Source organism: Sinocyclocheilus grahami, unplaced genomic scaffold (assembly GCF_001515645.1).
Source record: "Sinocyclocheilus grahami isolate Dianchi unplaced genomic scaffold, SAMN03320097.WGS_v1.1 scaffold280.1, whole genome shotgun sequence".
Lineage (NCBI taxonomy): Eukaryota > Metazoa > Chordata > Actinopteri > Cypriniformes > Cyprinidae > Sinocyclocheilus > Sinocyclocheilus grahami.
This window is the reverse complement of record NW_015505459.1, coordinates 1,545,656-1,565,788: the sequence shown is the minus strand read 5'-3', so window position 1 is coordinate 1,565,788 and position 20,133 is coordinate 1,545,656. Positions and strand designations below refer to the sequence as shown.

At 36.8% G+C, this 20,133-nt stretch overlaps 1 protein-coding gene across 2 annotated transcripts in view; it reads left to right on the top strand.

Annotated features, from left to right (window-relative positions):
- The window catches only part of sh3gl1a (SH3-domain GRB2-like 1a), a 25,287-nt gene extending 5,692 nt beyond the window's left edge, over window positions 1–19,595 (top strand). The window contains exons 2-10 of one of the 2 annotated variants that reach the window (XM_016292069.1): window positions 5,389–5,457; window positions 6,396–6,468; window positions 7,908–8,051; window positions 8,347–8,480; window positions 10,023–10,181; window positions 12,830–12,933; window positions 13,295–13,428; window positions 16,781–16,825; window positions 18,777–19,595. In XM_016292069.1, coding sequence (XP_016147555.1) covers window positions 5,389–5,457; window positions 6,396–6,468; window positions 7,908–8,051; window positions 8,347–8,480; window positions 10,023–10,181; window positions 12,830–12,933; window positions 13,295–13,428; window positions 16,781–16,825; window positions 18,777–18,970 — 1,056 coding nt within the window. In that variant the 3' untranslated portion in view covers window positions 18,971–19,595. The remainder of the gene's footprint in view (window positions 1–5,388; window positions 5,458–6,395; window positions 6,469–7,907; window positions 8,052–8,346; window positions 8,481–10,022; window positions 10,182–12,829; window positions 12,934–13,294; window positions 13,429–16,780; window positions 16,826–18,776) is intronic. The other variant, XM_016292070.1, reaches the window with a different exon arrangement.
- Window positions 19,596–20,133: the final 538 nt, after the last annotated feature.

The following is a 20,133-nucleotide window of genomic DNA, read 5'->3' as shown; positions in this document are numbered from 1 at the left end:
AAGAACAACTGGGGCTTGACTCATGACGATCAACTGTGACCTGACTAGACTCATGACGATCAACTGTGACCTGACTAGACTCGTGATGATCAACTGTGACCTGACTAGACTCGTGATGATCAACTGTGACCTGACTAGACTCGTGATGATCAACTGTGATTAGACTCGACTCAGGAAGATCTGTTGGGACTTTACTAGACTCATAACTATCAGCTGTGACTAGACCTGACTCAGGAAGATCAGCTGTACTTAGACTTGACTCATGATTGGCAGCTGTGACATAACGGGGCGCTGTTGTGTCCGCCATTTTGCGATCAGGCTCCGCTGTCGCCGCCATTTTGTGAGCGTGCTCTAGTGCGGCCGCCATTACACGAGTGAGTGCGGGGTCGCCTAAGGCTAAGGCTAAGGCTAAGGCTAAGGCTAAGGCTAAGGCTAAGGCTAAGGCTAAGGCTAAGGCTAAGGCTAAGGCTAAGGCTAAGGCTAAGGCTAAGGCTAAGGCTAAGGCTAAGGCTAAGGCTCTGTAGACCTAGGGCTCTGTAGAGTAGCTATCGCTAGAAGAGTGATAATCGCTAGACAATACTCGGCAGAGGGAAGGGATCAGAGTGAGTGTTAAATAGTGAGGGAGTGATATGAAGCAGCTGGGTGCAATCAGTGTAAACAGCTGTGTGCAATCCGTGCTGAGTGCAATCAGTGCAATGCATGATGGGAAATGTAGTCCGGGGTGATGTGCAACAGTGTGTAGTGCGAGAGTCAATGAAATTGGAAGTTCATGGGCCGGATTCTTAGATGGTATGTTTTTTTTCAGATGGATTAGCTTTTTATCCATGTCTTCTACTCCAACATAGTGATGCAGTGAATCAGAAAGAGACCTGTTTATCAAACACAGCACAGACTTTTTGGCATCAGCCCGTCAAACATTCCTTTACCTGCTTAAGCAAAACAAGTCTGACGTGCACTGACATGTTGCAGAAGAATCAGGCCAAGCATCTTAATGTCAGACAAGAGGTCTTACAGTCCATGAGCTTCATTACCAAAAAAAAAAAAACTAAAGCCTGCAGGGTCAAAATGCAGAACTTCCTGATGTTCATAGTTACTAAAGACTAAGTCGTTAGTTAACCATTTTTCCTTTTTTGCTTGTGCCTGTCTTTACAGAGAGTATGTTTCATCTTGATCTCATGTCACCTTTTGAGGTTGAATAGGATTATATTGTCTGTTTATTAAAGCATATAAAACAGGCCTAAACACTGAGTTATTTGTGGTAAGCTGAATTCTTGAGAGAGAAAAACATGCATACGGATTCTACTAAAAGTATTCTCACAGTTATAAAGTATTTAGATGGTTCACCCAAAAATGTAAATTTGCAGAAAATTTACTCCCCCTTAGGCCAATGTAGATGAGTTTGTTTTTTAATCAGAACAGATTTGGAGAAATTTAGCATCCCATCACTTGCTCACTAATGAATCCTCAGCAGTGAATGGGTGCCATCAGAATGAGAATCCAAACAGCTGATAAAAACATCACAATTTTTCACACGACTCTAGCAGGGTTGCAAAGGGGTGGAAAATTTCAGGTAAATTTTTCGGAAACTTTCCAAAAATCCCTGGAATATTCAAAAAAAAAAATCCTGGAAAGTTTCCAAAATTTCGGGAATATTTCCGAAATTTACTGGAAGTTTTCCACCTTTTTGCAACCCTAGACTCCGATCAATCTTGTGAAGTGAAAAACTGCATATTTATAGGAAATATCACAATCAAGCACCATTTACAAGTGAAAACCATCCAAAACAGTTCTAAACGAATATGTATTTTGATGTGAGAGGACAACGCTGGAGGAAGCATTATTATGGATTTTTGTCTCGCGTTTTGGCCAGATGCAACATTTTAAAGTTAAAACCTCTTAATAGTGGATTTGTAACTTAAAAACACACAGCTTTTCACTTCACAAGATGTTAATTGATGGACTGGAGTGGTGTGGGTTACTTGTGGATTATTGTGATGTTTTGACTCTTATTCTGACGGCACCCATTCACTGCAGAGGATCCAAACCTGTTCTGATGAAGAAACAAACTCTATTTAGATGTCCTGAGGGTGAGAACATTTCCATTTTTGGGGAAATTTAACTTTAAGTATATAACGGCAAGATGCAAGGCAGCAGCCAAAGACGCCATCAACAGACATTTACAAACCATGCAATCCTTTGTGTTTGCCGCTCCTGTTGCAGATACCAGCATTGCTATTTTTTTTTGCTATTACTTTGTATGCGTGTTACAGGTGTGTAAAGAATTCACTGTGTTTGTTTAGTCGTCAGACTGGATTCCTGTTCACAGCATACATGCCCAACAAATAGACGGTTTTCTTTCAGGCTATTTTCCTCCCTTCCGCCTTATATTCTTTATCACCTGCTATTTTGTTTTTTGGTTTTAGGTGGCATTTACACTTATGGGCTGACAAGCAGGTTTTGAGAAGTGTGTGCTATACCCAGTATCTCTTGCATTGTTATCTTATATCAAATCTCTTTGAACTGAACTGTGTTTCCATGCAGGCTCTTATATTGTGTATTACCTATTGTGTAAAAGTGATGCCTTTGTTCCTGTTCGTCAGATTTGCTGTAGGACAGAGATAATTATGCAAATTGAAAAATAAGCGACTTCCCTTTCTTATCGAATCGTGCAGCATGCTGAAAATGTTTGTGGCTCAAATATTGGCACAATTTTTTTTTGTTATTTTTTGTTTTAAATTTCAAACAAAACAAAGTCCACAATAAAGCTCTGAACTTTCAAAATCAGTCAAATCAGATATCAAAATATTAAACAAATTCTACAGAACACAGAAAAATGTAGTATATTTGTAATCCTGTATATATATTGTTATAATATCAATGATCAGCCATAAAAAAATTGAATTATTGTAATTAGTCAGGATTGGTCAAAAATTGACAATGATAATCTGTATATCGATAATGTGTTTGACAAAAAAAAACATCTCAATTCTGATTACTTTGAATGCAATTTTAAGATGAGAGCCATAAAATGAGATGGACTGCTTTCTGTAACTGTATTTCATTTTGCATATTATATAGACGTGATCTGCATGATCAGTATCTGTGTCCACACCTCCATCTGAATCATATTAGGCCGCTAGCGACTCGGGGCCGTACAATAGAGCCACTGTATGAAGTGCTGTCAGTCAAACATGCATGTGCACATGTTCCTCTCTGAAGACTGGGTGTGTGTTTCACATTAAGTTCAATATTTGGTCAGTACGAGTGAAAATCAGAGAGCTGTGAAAATCTGTAGAACGGCAATTGGAAGTTTGAACGTTTTACTGTGAACCTGTCACACTAGCTATCTCTCCGCTTTTAGTCTTGTAATCTTGCTTCCAATGCTGTCTGCTAAAATTAACTCTCACAAACACAACTTTGCTATTTTTGAAGCTTACGCATGACCAGTTCAATTAAAAAAATATGACATGGAAAACATAAAAGCATCCTGATCCTTTCAAAGTTAACAAAAACACTAAACAGTAACAATAATCCACAAAAATGATGATGACTGATGGATCGTGCCACCCAGGCTGTGCTGTGCGGTTTGTTTGAATATTATCCTTTGGAATCATCTTGATACACAAAAGGCTTCCTGTTTACTGGAATACAATACCCCATACATGCTGTCTGTGTTTGTGTTTGAAGAGAGTTCAGCTGATAAAGTAGGAGTGTTTTTGTGTGAAACTGAGTGTAAGCATGTGTGCCGCCCACACAGGAAGTATCATTGACGAACAACAGGAAAAGCTCTGATGGGGAACTCTTCAGGGACCCTTAGAGTCCATTCCTGATTGAATTTCTTTCCTTTGCTGTTCTTATTTCTTTTTTTTTCTCATCGACACACAAATGTTGTTAGTAGTGATTGCTAGGGCTGACGAGAAGTGTGCTTTTAGGTCTCTAAGTGATTGGACTCTATTTTCACCTGGTGGTCAATAGAACTCTTTTGATGTGGCCTAAGAAGCAACCACTAAGAAATGGGTTAAAATCACCTTGCCAACCACCTACAACACCCTAGTGACATGGTGGTGAGTTTTACACAAGAAAATTCCATTAATATTTTCTATGTAAAGCAGTTTCTGAGATCTTAATTTTTATGAAGATTCTTTGATAAGTTGTCGTTTATTTATTTATTAACAAATAGCAAATATAGTGGAGAGTGTATGAAATAATAGGTAGAGAAGGGGAACGAACTTGGGAAAAGTTGCACAGACACGAATATGCCTAACCCTAAATAAACTAAAACTGCTTTAAAAATACAATACAGACTTAAAAAAAAAAAAAAAAAACGAATACAATTATTAACACAACAAAATTAACTAAAATTAAAGTGAAAAAATATAAAAAGTCAAATTCAGTATATTAGCAAAAACTATAGTAGTATATCAATGATACTAAAATAACAGGAACAGGAGAATGAACAGGAGAATGTGGTTTCATTCTAAACATTTTTTTTTTCTTTTTTTTTTTAGAGTGACAAAATCAAGCATATCATTAGTTCTGGCAGGTCACATCAGTCAAGCTCGCATCAGCTGACTCTCAGCTGGTCACCATCTACCTGTCCCTTCTCCATCCCCAGCTCCTCCTCTTATCCAGTCAGGATTTGACGTTCTGATTCTCCTTTGAATCAGAATAATTTCTAAAATGTGTACATTAAATTATTGAACATTAATGATATCTGCAGTGTATTTATGTTGGTTCTATTCTGTTTACCCCTGGGGGGTTATTGCTGCTGTCCCTGCTCTCATCCATGCTAGGCTGCATGGATGCACAGGGAGTTCTCGCCCAGAACAGAACCATACCGCCAATCCAAACTGTATGCTAATTGTCAATCATGTTTGACAATAGTGGTCCTGACAGAAGTAAAATTTTACTGTACATAGAAGATTCTTATGTGAACACACTCACAAAAGTCAACAAATTAAAACATATTTTAAGTTCTTTACATGCCAGACACTATTGCTTTTTCCCGCTCGCTCTTTAACGTGAACTGAAAGTGCAGCAGGTAATCAGATGAAAAGCCTGAGGCTTCAACATAAGGAGCTGATGAAAGCTGATGCCTGTCTCTTTGACTTTACATTTGCAAACCAATGAATGTTTCTTGTATTTTAGTACTTTATCATGCAAACTCACTGTCAAAAATGTGTTTTTTAATAAGTCTTGTTGCACATGCGTGTTTCTTGAAGGATGATCGCTCTTATTAGCTTTCAGTTCTAAAAGAAAGTTGCAAAATGTTTACTGAAAGGGTTAGGGGATAGAAAATAGCATTAACTCTGTAAAACAACAACAACAACAACATTACGCCTATTGAAAGTCTTTGTACTAATAGAAATACCGACATGTGTGTTTCAGATGATGAGTGAGAAGGTGGGAGGTGCAGAAGGAACCAAATTGGATGAAGACTTCAAAGACCTTGAGAGGGTAACACATTTTTAACATTCATTTTCCAATGTCAATGTTCAAGTTCTCCTAAATGCAACCTAAACTTCCTTTTTTCTACTTACTGAAAGTAATTCAACCATAACATTGACCAGAAACATCCTCTACACAAACACAAAGATGTGAATGACTGGTCAAAACAAATTCATTGTGGAAAAAAAATGAACTGGCAAATAATTGTATAGGATATGAACTATCTACTTCCGCTTAGCACAAACTGAAATGCAGTCACAAAATTGCTCATTCAAGTTCAGATAATTGTTGGTAGTAAATGATGAACAAATGAAAAACAAACACAAAGGCCTTATAATTAGTTTTTTGAATGTTTTGTGATTGTGTCTTTTAAATATAATGTTAAAAAGCCCATTAATACCCATTTTATCCTCCAAAATCAAAATTGTTTTGCTTAATTGTAGGATCATATTGACAAGACTGGCTTTAGTAGTTCTTGACATTAGATTGGAGTCATTGGACTAAAAAAGTGGCTAATACCACTTCCACCCAAAGTACGTTAGCTATGCATAACCGGAAGTTCCTCCACCTAGAGAAGTAGCCCAACGTCAAAATGACTACTCGTACAACTTTACAGCTTATGGTGTAATTTTACTACATAATTCCAGTAAGAGATTTAACATTAATACAAGCTTCACATTTCTGGTTTAAATACATTATTTGCATTATTTTCTGTGGTAAACCACAGCAGGCCACAGTCTGTTGAGTTTATGTTGTAAAGAACCCAGAATATTACTTTAACTTGGTATCAGTCAGCTTCCTGAATGGCTGTTGTTTTAGTAGGTGTGACCACTGCTGATTGTTCCAGGTCTGTCTGTGAGAGCTGTAAATGAACGATTAATGAGCCGCCTCTGTTGACAGTGTGATGTAAAGACCCACACCTGTTCTCTGACATTTGTGCTTCACAGAAAGCTGACGTCTCCAGCAAAGCCATATCAGATGTGCTCTGCAAAACTACCGAATACCTGCAGCCTAACCCAGGTGAAAACATGGACTAAATTAATAAAAACAATTGCATTGCATCACTTGTTCACCAATGGACCCTCTGCAGTGAATGGGTGCCGTCAGAATAAGAGTCCAAACAGATGATAAAAACATCACAATAATCCACACCACTCCAGTCAATTAACATCTTAAGTGAAAAAAACTGTGTTTGTAAGTACAAAAACGATCATTAAGATGCTTTTAAAGGGGTCATATGATGCAATTTAAATTTTTCCTTTCTCTTAAAGTTGCAAAGACTAAAGTCTCAAATCCAAAGAGATATTCTTTATAAAAGTTAAGAGTCAACCACGCCTACCTAAAACGGCTTATTCTAACACACCCCCAGATGTCTACATCACGATGTGGGAAGATTTGCATAACACCGCCCAAATGTTCACGCAAAAAAAGAAGGTGTAACTTTAATTCTTGCTGTTGAATCATCAATGGCAAATTATTTAAATATAAAAAAACGTACTTGCAGGCTGTGAGTCAGACGCGCCAGACTGTCCTTGCAAAGTTGGAATTGCATTTGTGCCACAGACGCATTGTAGGCTACTGGTTCAGGAAACAGTCCTTATCCTCCATAAAGGATGGAGCTTTAAGGATGGACCTCCATAAAGGATGGAGCTCCGCTGCCATGTTGTGGAGTCGCTGTGTGTTTCGTTTTCGTCACTTTGTTTGGACTTCCAAAAGAGGACACAACTAGAAATCAGTGGTTAAGTTGTATTTACAGCACTGTTCCAGAACACTTCAACCCAAATATTCAGATGTGTGCTGCGCATTTTATGGAGGATAAGGACTGTTTCCTGAACCAGTAGCCTACAATGCGTCTGTGGCACAAAGGCTGTTTCTATAAAGTTGGGCAATTCCAACTTTGCAATGACAGTCTGGTGCGTCTGACTCACAGCCTGCAAGTACGTTTTTATGTTTAAATAATTTGCCATTGATTCAAACGTGAGTTTTGAGCAGTGTAGAGTAGGCATGTTGTACATGGAGGAGAAACAATAATGTACAGTATGTGGAAAATAATGTGTTTTTTTTACCTTAAACCGCATAAACACATAGCATTACACCAAATACACAAAATAATGTTCTTTTTAGCAACATCATATGACCCCTTTAACTTAAAACAATTGTTTTCTGATGGCACCCATTCATTGCAGAGGATCCATTGCTGAGCAAGTGATGTAATGCTAAATTTCTCAAACTCATCTACATCTTGGATAGCAGGATTTTTTTTTTCATTAACTATTCCTGTAGTTGACTTTAAAAATGGACACTTAATATTTTAGTTATTTTGTTTAAGTAAATGTATCTTGATTTAATTATGTTTAGAGATTTATTCTGGAAAACAAGACAAAATATTAAGAATAAGAAATTCTTTATTGTAGTGTATATTTCTTTTCATTCATCTGTCTGTCTGTTTTGTACTGCAGCATCACGAGCGAGGCTGACCATGGTGAACACCATGTCTAAAATGCGCGGGCAGGTGAAGAGCCCAGGTTACCCGCAGGCAGAAGGCCTTCTGGGAGAGTGTATGCTCAAATACGGCCGAGACATGGGAGAGGACACCAACTTTGGTGAGAGGAGTGTTTTTCTTACAAGCAATTACAAAAAACTGTAATTGGAAACAATTTCATTCATATTATTTGCCCAAAGCATAAAAATCATTCTTGCAGTAACATGTACCAGCACAAACAAAAAATCTATTCAGATTCTCAGCATCTAATTTTTAGAGTCCTGTCAAACATCTGTGATTAATCTTTATGATATAAGTGTATTATGTTTTCTTTGTTTATACAGCTATTCTAAAATCTTTTAATTTGTTTTTTTTTTACATAAGATTTTTGTGCATGTTCTCCACCCAATCTGTAGGTGGCGCTTTAGTGGAGATGGGAGAGGCCATGAAGAGACTGGCAGAAATCAAAGACTCTCTAGACATTGATGTCAAACAGAACTTCATTGACCCTTTCCAAACTATAATCGACAAGGACCTGAAAGACATACAGGTGGAAAACTGCAGTCAAACTACTATCAGTTGCACTCTAAAAGTTTAGTAATTTAAAGGGGACATCAGATGCCCATTTCCCACAAATTGGTATATTGGAATTTTTAGCATCTTCATGAAATATCTGCAACATATTTTGGTTAAAATTCCTCAATGGTTGTGAAAAACAACCAGTGGCGGCTCGTGGGTTTTAAAATAGAGGCGGCACACTAATTGTATTGTTCTGGGATCCCTGCCTATTATTATTATTTGCTTAACTACTTTAAAATGGCTTTTTGGTTGCTTTTAGTCAGAAAACGCAAAGAAAACGACATACATACAGCAAGATAATATAATTTCACTTACCTGGACTATCACTTGAAGCAAACATCCAACCCTTCTTAAAAGTCTGTTAAAAGAGAGCTGCCTGTTGCGCCATTTAATTAAGCCGTCTGCTGTAGCCTATATCCAGTTTAGGCTGTTTTCCCTAAATTTGTATACTGTTTGAATGACAGTTTGGTAAATCTGTTGGCGATCAAATATTCAATATCGCTACTCATAAGTACTTGGTACATTATCAGCGCAGCAGGAGACGTTCAAACTAATATCACGTAATTTACGTCTTTGTGATGATTGGTTGATATCAGAAGGAGGCTAGCCTCCCTTGCAATGTTTCTTTTCTCAACACTCCTCAGCGCTGAAAGTGAACACTCGATGCTGATTGGCTAATTTTTTTTTACCAACGGAGGCACGAGAGCTCCGTGCTCCCCCAGCCTCTCCCTCACCTTCTCTATCACCTAGCGGTTGTAATTACATCAGCAGATTCGGCACATTCGCGATAGAAAAGCAGTGCTTTCACGTTATGGTATTACAACTGTGAAATTACAAACAAAAAATACACATTCTGAGACATGAACTGAAATTAATTGTGAATTTTATTAACATTAAATCGTCCTCCTCCCATTTTCACCTCATAATTATGGGGAGGCTGTGCCTCCCCTGCCTCCCCTGCCTCCCCTGACGAGCCGCCACTGCAAACAACACCCTTTTTACCTTGTCAAAAACAGCCCTGTTCACAGCGAGCCGTTTTGGTGCATGTCTCTTTAAATGATAATTAGCTACTGCTCACCCCACCCCTTTCTTCTGTTTCTTGTTTATTCGATGGTGTTACCATCAAAAACAAAGCTAATCCACTGCATCCTCCGCATACAGCGTACAACTTTCTGAGGGGCGGAAATATGCCAATACGGGACAGTCCGTCAGTGTTCGTGGGTGCGGCCTGAGCAGTATGACATCATACTGTTCAGAAAATCAAAACGGCTTGATAATTGAGAATGTTAAAATTTTTTGGGGATTATATAAAAAGGAGTGAATGGGTTTTTGTCATTGTAGGGTGGTTGTGTCCACACACTGCTAAAACACATTTATATGCAAACACCATGTAAAAGTGATATTTGCATCCGATGTCCTCTTTAAATATGTATGAGTCATGGGCTAAATGTATGAGCATTTGTTTCATATTGTAATTATGGGTTGTTAATAGTAGCAATATGCTGTTCCTCAGCATTATCTGAAGAAACTGGAGGGCCGTCGACTAGATTATGACTACAAGAAGAAGCGTCAGGGGAAGATTCCGGATGAGGAGCTCAGGCTAGCAGCAGAGAAGTTCGAAGAGTCCAAAGAAGCAGCTGAAACCAGCATGCAGAACCTTCTGGATACTGACGTAAGTTCACTTCAGCCTATTAGAGTCTCTGAGCCCCTCCTTTTTAAAGGAGACATATTATGCCCCTTTTTACAATATGTATATAAGTCTCTGATGTCCCCAGAATGTGTCTGTGACATTTCAGCTCAAAATACTCCACAGATAATTTATTATATCATTTTGAAAATGCCTATTTTGAGTGGAAGCAGAAACACGCTGTTTTTCAGGCCTGTCTCTTTAAATGCAAATGAGCTGCTACTCCCCGCCCCCTTTTCCAGAATAGAGCTGCGCCATTACAGCTCGGACCTGCTAAAAACATCTGTTTTGGTTCTGATTATCATGTTTATCGCACTGAAATCATGCGTTTTAAACCATATGAGTTTAAACTTCTGATATACGGTTTTCTGAGTGCACACGGACAGAAAGCGGCTGTCACAGCATGTGAGTACTAAACTAAGTTCTCATTCACACACAAGTTTACGTTAAAAACACAAACAGTCGGTTATGTCTGTGAATTTAAACAGCTGGGAAATAAATCGCTTGTTTATTTTAGATCTGTGTGGCAGCAGCAATATACAGTAAATAAATCAATAAATCCACTGCTGTCTTGTGTCCTCTGAGGCTGGGACTGTAAATAGTGTTCTGTGCTCGTCTGTGCAGCCAAAGACAGAACAGTTAGCATGTTTTGCTCAAACTTTCGCCATGGCGTTAGAACTGGTACACCGTTCAATCAAAATGACAGCGCTGTGGGTGGAAACTTACAGATTAAGGGGCGGTAATATTATAATGAGATCACTTTGCAACGTCACCAAGGGAGCGAAATCAGACGCGCTCGTTTTCTCAGACACTTGCAGAAAAAGGCTTACCAAAGCAAAGTTACTGGGTTAATCTTTTTCACGTTTCCTTGGTTGGTAGATGCACCGGGGACCTGATTATAGCACTTAAAACCTGGAAAAGTCAGATTTTTATGATATGTCTCCTTTAAGATGCTGAAAGGTTTTGATATATGGATCTTGAGCTTTGGTCTCGTTCTTGACACTTAGGATGTGGTTTATTTTGGGCTGTTTTTAATGGTAATCAGACTTTGTCACAAATTGCTTTTGTAAAAAGCACCTGCCAAAACAGCAATGAAAATGTTGAGGTGTTGCCATTTAACTACAATTTCAAACTTTGTCATTGGAAAACGTTACAAAACTTGAAAATATCAAAACGATCTAAATAAAATTACAATTACAAAATACAATAAATTATACTGTATAATTATTTTGGTTGCTTAGATTCTTTTAGGCTGCTTAAAGTAATGAGCAATAGTTACAGTGATCCTTGTCTGAGAGAACAGCTCTAAAATTAAAATCAAATGGCCCCCTGTTGGAAAGTTTTTATAGTTCAGGACCAGGGAGTGTCATATAATTGTACTGTTGCTACAGTGATCCACATCAGTGAGTGCTGGATATTTTCCAGACAGTCTTCTGAGCCAACACATTTATCAGTCTGTTTTATCGACACGAGAGACTGTGAAAACTTTGGGATGTTTCTGATTATTTGCTACATTGGTCTTAAACGCAGGCCTGTAATTAATCAAGGTCATTAATGTATGCTAACAAAAGGTTCTTCAATTTGCTATGCGTGTACCTTGCAAATACCATGGTACAAGACAGTAGTAGTCATTCAGTTCAGTATATAACAAAGTAACATGGTATGACTGTACCATGGATATCCATAAATATTTACTGCATTTTGCATATTGCATCTTAAAAAAATGCACATGATGTATGACATTAAACTAAAGTATGACTCTTTTGGGTCAACATAGGAATGTTCATTCTCACTTCATTTTATAAAAGTGTTATGATTTATGATTTGGATATAAAGCTCCTTCCAGCTGTTTTCAGGAGCATATTTTGATATTTCATTTTTACATATAACTGTACTTATAAACTCTTCAGTATGACTCCTCAAAGGGTTAAGCCCTAGTTTTAATTTATTGATGCAATGTTAGTTTTAACATTGGGTTGTTGTGATGTTTATGCTGTGGAAAACAGTCCTGTTTAAATATCATTGAGATACTATTGTCGCTTTTATTATTGTTTTGAATCAGTCTTTATTTTTCCGTTATCATTTTAAAGTTTTGGTAATTTTGTTGTGCATTTTTGTTATTTTTAATATATATTCTTCTAATAAAATTCTATTCATTATTATTTAAGTTATAGTTTTTATTTATTAAATTAAAATGTTGACTTGGCAATCTGTTGAATTAAAAAAAAATATATATATTATTTTATTTTATTATTTTATTTCAGTTAACGTTTATTTTATTTCAAATAACGAAACTTGAAACTAGTTCAATTATAGTTTCAGTTTTAGTTTTCTATAATAAACCTAGCAGACAGCCACAGGAGTGTAGAGTGTCCCGTTTGTCATTTCATAGAGTTTTAAGGTTTATAATAAGGTTTATGCCAAAAACAAGAAAAAACTGTTTACAAGTTTACTTACTGAGATGTGTTTCCTGAATGCTGAAGCCCTTGTGACATAGCAGAAATAGAGATGCAAAATCAGGCACAGTGACGCGTAAAAGAAGCTTACAGACTATAGCTCTTTATTCTAAGGCAATAACATCTTTTCATGTTCTGTATGTGTGTGTGGCTGTGCGTTGTATGCGTGCTTTGTAGGTGGAGCAGGTGAGTCAGCTCACAGCTTTGGTCGAATCTCAGCTGCAGTTTCACAGACAGTCTATGGAAGTCCTGGAGGAGCTGGCACAGAGAATGAGAGAAAGGTTAGAGATGAAAATCCATTGTATCTTTCTGTCTTCATCACAAAAATAAATATTTGTCATGTCATTCCAAACCTGTTTGACATTGACGCATAAGGAGAAATTTTGATTCATGTTCATGGTCATTTTTTTCTATGCGGTTACAGTGAATGGGGACTAAAGCGTTCAAGCTACAAATAGACTGCAAAAGTATCGTAACAACAATATTACAGAAATCCATATGGCCTCTGCACTTTCTTCAAGTGCTCTGTATATAATAAATTCATTTTTCGCTGAAATGTTTTCAGCCTCTTTCTCCTGATAGATGGTTTACCTGTTTGTGTTTGCATGCATTTGTGTTCATGTTTGCGTATGTGCTCTGCAGAGTAAACAAGGCCCAATCTCAGCCGCGCCAGAAACGGATGCCTGTGTCCAGACCCAGTTTTGATTGCTCCGAGCCGGAAGACTCTAACGGAGGCTGGAATCCGTCAGCTGCGCCACCCTCGTATACATCCGCAGGTGAGCTCTCCCTGTTCATTTACATAAGGCTTCAAGTAATCGTTCACCCAAAAATAAAAATGTGCTGAAAGTTTACTCCCTCTCAGGCCATCCAAAATGTAGAGTTTATTTCCTCATCAGAACAGATTTGGAGAAATTGAGTATTCCATCACTTGCTCACCAATGGATATTGTGCAGTGAATGGGTGCCGTCAGAATGAAAGTCTAAACAGCTGATAAAAACATCACAATAATCCACACCACTCCAGTCCATCAATTAACATCTTGGGAAGTGAAATGCTGCATGTTTGTAAGAAACAAATCCGTTGCTTCCAGCTAAAGTCTATAACCCATAATAATGCTTCCTTAGTGAAAAAGAGTCTTCTCGTCTGAACCATGAGAGAAATATGAGTTGTTTTAAGCACTGTTTATAATAGTAAACAGTCAAAAACTGTTCTAAACAAATATTTCGGTAGATTTTGATGTGAGAGGACAACAGGGGATGGACTTTCACTATAGGAATAATAACAGTTTTTATTAATTATGGACTCATATTTTGACCAGAAGCAAACGTATGATGTTAAAATACCTTAATGATGGATTTGACGGCACCCATTCACTGCAGATGATCCATTGGTGAGCAAGTGATGCAATGCTACATTTCTCCAAATCTGTTCCAATGAAGAAACAAACTCATCTACAACTTCATTTTTGGGGAACTATTCCTTTAATAATAGAAATGAATCAACAGCAGAGATGATGTGTTTTAACACATGCAGACCTTACTGTAAATTAAACAACATTTTTGAAGTGGCCTAGATTTGATTGGTAATGGTAGATATGAAAAGACAAAAGCCATTATGTGTGCAAAAGACAGAGCTACCTTAAGGAAAGGTTAATCACGCAATGGAATGGTCTTCCTGAATAATGCTTTGACTCACACATTACAGCTTTTTCTTCTGAAAATCTTTTTAATCAAGAGAAAGGGTTAATGGAAATCAGTCAATAGGTCATATTCACCGATTTATGTAATGCAAATCTCTGCAGATTTCCACAGACTGAGAGTTTATTCTCATACAGTCACTAGTTTCCATGGAGACAAGACAAGATAACGCAATTGATTAACAAACACGTTCCGAATGGAACACTGCATGTTGTACAGGGTGTATACTATATAATACTTAGTATTTTAAAATATTGGCTTTCCAAAACCTATGCCAGTCTGGCTGGCCAGACCGTCAGCGACTTACTAAGCAGAGTTTTGATTTTGTGTATATGGAAACAGACTGTCTGAGGTTTCAAGCAGCCTTCCAAGGCACAATAAAGTCATGTCTAATGATCTAGAATAAACTGAAGTGAGCTTTAGTCATAGCAAAGCCAATATTTACTGACTAAAATGCTTATTTCTCGTAAAAGTTTATTCATATGCTGAAAAGATGATGAACTAGATGACAGCATTTTCTTTCAGCCATTCGCTGATTCACACTCTGAATTGTGTTGTCCTTAACATCCTTTTACTTAAAATCAGGATTCAGACAAACATGGATGCCTTTTTGTCTTTCTTACCTTCTTACGTTAAGCGTTTTCAGGCCCAGACATTACTCAGTACGCAATGCGCACCATTAAACATTTGAACATACATTGGCTCAGGTGGCATTTTGGAAATAACATTTTATTAAAGGGGTCATATGATGCGATTTCAATTTTTCCTTTCTCTTTGGAGTGTTACAAGCTCTTGGTGCATAAAGAAGATCTGTAAAGTTGCAAAGACTAAAGTCTCAAATCCAAAGAGATATTCTTTATAAAAGTTCAGAGTCTGCCACGCCTACCTAAAACGGCTCGTTCTAACACGCCCCCACATATCTAGGTCACTATGTGGGAAGATTTGCATAACGCCGCCCAAATGTTCACGAATAGAAAGGAGGCGTAACTTTTAGTCTCACTGTAGTTTTGTTGACGCTGCAGCCATGTCGTGAAGACGCTGTGTGCTTCGTTGTGAAAGCGAAACTACTTTGGTTGGTCTTCCAAAAGAGGACGATATCCGCTTCGTCATGCCTAGAGCTGATCCGTGCTGGTCGCTGAGGGAATACATCAACTTTCACCGTGGACGAAGCGGAATCCAGCCCGGGGTCCGTCACATGTGGTTGCCGCTCATTCGTCGGATCCCCCAGCCGTTCTCGACCCCGCCGCATCAGCTCACGCTAGCCCGGCCTGAGCGCACGCTAAGCCGGGGCTTCCCCTCACGCTAGGTCGCTGTTTTTTGTTGTGAAAGCGAAACTACTTTGTTTGGTCTTCCAAAAGAGGCGGGGTATAGAGGAGAAACAATAATGTACAGTATGTGGAAAATGTTTTTTTTTTTACTTTAAACCGCATAAACACATTTCATTACACCAAATACACAAAATAAAGTTCTTTTTAGCAGCATCATATGACGCCTTTAAAATGCAAAATAATTGTATTTGTATAAAAATCTTCCCACTTGGGAGTTGGATCAATTATTGAGTCAAGAAAGTGATGTTTAACATAATGCATCATTCATCACTGAAAAAGGAAGGTAGAATTGAATGCATTTCAGAGTTATATTATTTATATACAATAGTATCTATTAATATATTAAATATAGATTTTAATTTTAATTTAAGTTTTAGACATTTTGTGTGCTTTTGTCATTTTCATTATTTTTTTAATTCTATTTAGCTTTATTTATTTTTAGATTTATTTATAGTTTTAGTAATTGTAGTACTTCTCAACTTTCCAAGGCAGCATTACTCAATTTTGTTTGTTTCTTTAGGTTTAAGCTTTAAATCTAAATTTTTTTAAATTATATTTTATTTTATTTATTTCCAAACATTTTAATTGGTTAAATTGAGTGCAGTGCAGTGTTATATACTATTATAGTATTTATTAATGTTCTGAATCATTTTAAGTTTATTTTTATGTTTTGTTATATGCTTTTGTCATTTTTATTTTTTTAATATTTTTATTTAGCTTTATTTGTTTTTATTTATTTAAATTTTTTTTGTAATTTGTTATTTTTGTTTTGTAATTTAGCACTTTATCTTAGATGTATTTATTTAAGTTTTTTTTATTTGCTCCAGTTAACCATAACAACACTGGTGCATTGCATTGTGGGATATAGTATCTGTTGCAGTGTGCTCTGTTGTGTACAGCGCATTGTCCTGAATGTGCATAGAAAAAATTCACATTATACATCCTACTGAAGCAGTACACGTAATACTGTGTGAAGATGAGCTTGTCGTGCATGTTTGTGTGGATGGATGTGTTTTTGAAGGCTGTTCCAGCTGGTTTTCACTGTGAAAGACTGTGTGGAGCCAATCAAAGACTGACTATTGTTTTTCCTTCTTTTACGTCAGCGGCCCCCTCCTTTAACAGGACATCCTCACGCCAAAAACGCAATTGTGAGTCACACACAAACAGACACTCGGCATGGTGAAGGGCTTTTATTCTGTGCCTGATTATTTCCAGCTTCAAATCATACTGAAAACGCTAAATGCACTCACACACATAACAAACCCGTGATGAGCACAGACAGATCACTCGTGTATGAGATGCTCTGTGAGTGTGACACGTTTAGTTTCCCTTCATAAGATTAATCAAACATGTGCTCAATCTACCACATGTTGAATTATCCACCGGGGAGCTCGTTTAGCTCAAAAATGAGTTATTTATTAAACCCTGCATGAACAGTTTAAGAACATCTCATCTCACACATACAAAAACAAGCTTTTTCCAAACCCACTGATCTGCCTCGCTGTCTGCAGCCTACATAGGGTATCTTCGAAGACAGCATCCTAACCTAAATGCAACTTTCTAAGTGACTGATTTGGAACACGCTACATACAGTGGGGCAAAAAAGTATTTAGTCAGCCACCAATTGTGCAAGTTCTCCCACTTAAAAAGATGAGAGAGGCCTGTAATTTTCATCATAGGTATACCTCAACTATGAGAGACAAAATGAGAAAAAAAAAATCCAGAAAATCACATTGTAGGATTTTTAAAGCCCCACTGTAGGCAGCACACGCACCACAATTTGCAGTAATTCCTATACATTAATGCTAACATTTAGTAATTACATTAATGTGGTTTGATTTGAAGTGTTCAGCGAGTGTTGTCTAGCATGTGGTGGGTTTGGATTGCTTAAAAGCTAATATAGATGGTTTTGGGACCTGTATGTTTGGAGGTGGCCGAACTGTCCATTTTCGTCGGTAAATCCTACTTTGGTTAATGCCTTTTGCATGAAGGCTGTAGTGCAGGTGCATAAAATGCTAAATCTTTTTGGTCAATTTTCATTAAAGACGCAATTTCATTTCATTAGCACTTTCCACAAGTTGAGTACAAATGGCTCTCTCTTTTTTCCTTCTTTAATGAAGGCACAAATCCCAGGTTCTTTGGAGAGAGGACTATCAGATATGTTAGATAAACTATTGTCTAACATAAAATTAACATAGTATGGAAAGAAGCTAGTTTTAAAAATTCATGGGCTAATGTTCATTTTTGGGTGAGCTATCCATTTAACTACATTGAGTTCAACTCCACTTTCAAAATTATTAATAGAAAAATGATTCAGAAAATATTTTTATAAACCAACACCGTACCACCTTGTTACCCATTGTAGTGTATTTTATTTTAGTATAAATAATTATTAAATATAATATTGTTTAAAATAAATGTATAGAAATATATTATTTATAATTTTATAAATTAAATATATATATATTTTTTTTTTTTCATTTTGTATTTTTAATTATTATTATTATTATTTCATTTATATGTAAAGTTTTGTTTATTAATGCAATTTTTCATTATTTAACTTTTTTCCTTTTAGAAATTCATTATGGCAATTCACTTGTTAAAATTTCTTACCGTGTTTACTGCTAGATATATCAAAATGAGACAAATCAGTATTTTCAAAATGTATTTTATTATTTATTGAATTTAGATTTTTTTTTTGTCATTATTATTTTGTTTATAATTAATGTTACTTATTAATATTTAACTTTATTTATTAACCTAGGATTTATTTTTTATATTAATTCAGTTGTTGTTTATTGCTAAAATAAAAAAATGAGTGTTTTGAAAATTTAGTTATGTAATATGGTTATGTAACAAATTTTCGCTAATACTTTATTCAACTAAAAATAGCATACATACATTTTTTTTGGTCAGTTTCAAATCCTGTTTTTGTACCATTTGTTCAAAGTAGCCATTAAATAAAACCCGTTTTCATTTGATGTTCCATGTGCACTTGAAATAATCTCTCTTCTAATAGTTACTTTTTCCCCCCTCTCTCTCTCTGTGCATCTTCACCTTTTATCCTCTCTATTCTCATTCTTTCTTTGGTCTCCATAGCGACAGATCAGCCCTGCTGCAAGGCTCTGTACGACTTTGAACCTGAGAACGACGGAGAGCTTGGCTTCTGCGAGGGCAACGTCATCACACTGACCAATCAGATAGACGAGAACTGGTTCGAGGGAACCGTGCACGGCCAGTCCGGATTTTTCCCCTGTAGCTACGTAGAGGTGATGGTGCCGCTGCGGCACTGATCTCACACAAAACAGGAAGAGGAAGTGCAATGGCTGGTACAGACATGGAGAAAGGGAAAATCTGTGACTTGTATTTCACTATGAGCACTTTGACCTCCTGAGAGAGATGTTGGATAATATACAGTAAGTGTCGGGGTTATTATTTGTTACTTTTGGGTTCCGGTCCAGCGTTTTAGTTTATCTTAGGAAACACTAGCATTCCCCAAAGTACAATAAACATTGAGAAGTATGTCAAGGATAAATCCATTTTGGGAGTGTTCATTCTAGAGGCAAATGGATTTTATTTTGCCATCAGTTTCCTATAATGATGTTACTAAGAAGTGTCTTCTGTTGGCAATCACTGACCTCTAGTGGCCGCATTTGTATATAACAGTTAAAAATGCTGCCTAGCGTTTGTCAATCACGGCTCAGCTCTTTCTGAATGGCACAAAGCTCAGTGTGTTTGAATATAACTTATTTTACTTCAAAATGCAGTTGTTAATTTGAATCTCATGACTGTTTACCTAAACCTTTCCTATTAGCTTTAGTTGTATTGGGTTTGGTTAATTTCCCTAAATGGGATATGCACCCAAAAAATATAAATTCTGTCATCATTTACTCACCCTTGCATTCTTTCAAATCTCTGAACTGCTTTTAGCTTTTGAACACAAAAGAAGATATTTTGAAGAATGTTGGTTACCAAACAGTTGACGGTAGCCATTGAATTCCATATTATGGGAAAAAAAAATACTATGGAAGTCAATGGCTACCGTCAGATGTTTGGTTACCAACATTCTTCAAAATACCTTCTTTTGTGTTCGACAGAAGAAAGAAACTCATAAAGGTTTGGGGCAAGTGGAGGGTGAGTAAATGATTACAAATTTGGGTGAACTATCTCTTTAAATGCACTTTAGCTGTGCATTAATAATTAGGTGAGGAGTTGACTTTAGCAACAAAACAAAAAGGGAGGTCAACCGATAAATAAACTGTCTTTGCATGAGCATCAACAGCGATAATTTACTCAAAAAAAAAATAAATAAAGTTTTATTTTCTCACCCGCATGTTGTTCCAAACCCATCCAGTTTCATTATATTGAAGAGTCATATGGTTTTGAATGACATGAGGGTGAGTAAATGAAACTATTTCTTAAAGTGATCACTTCCTGCTAGCAAATTCTGTTTTTA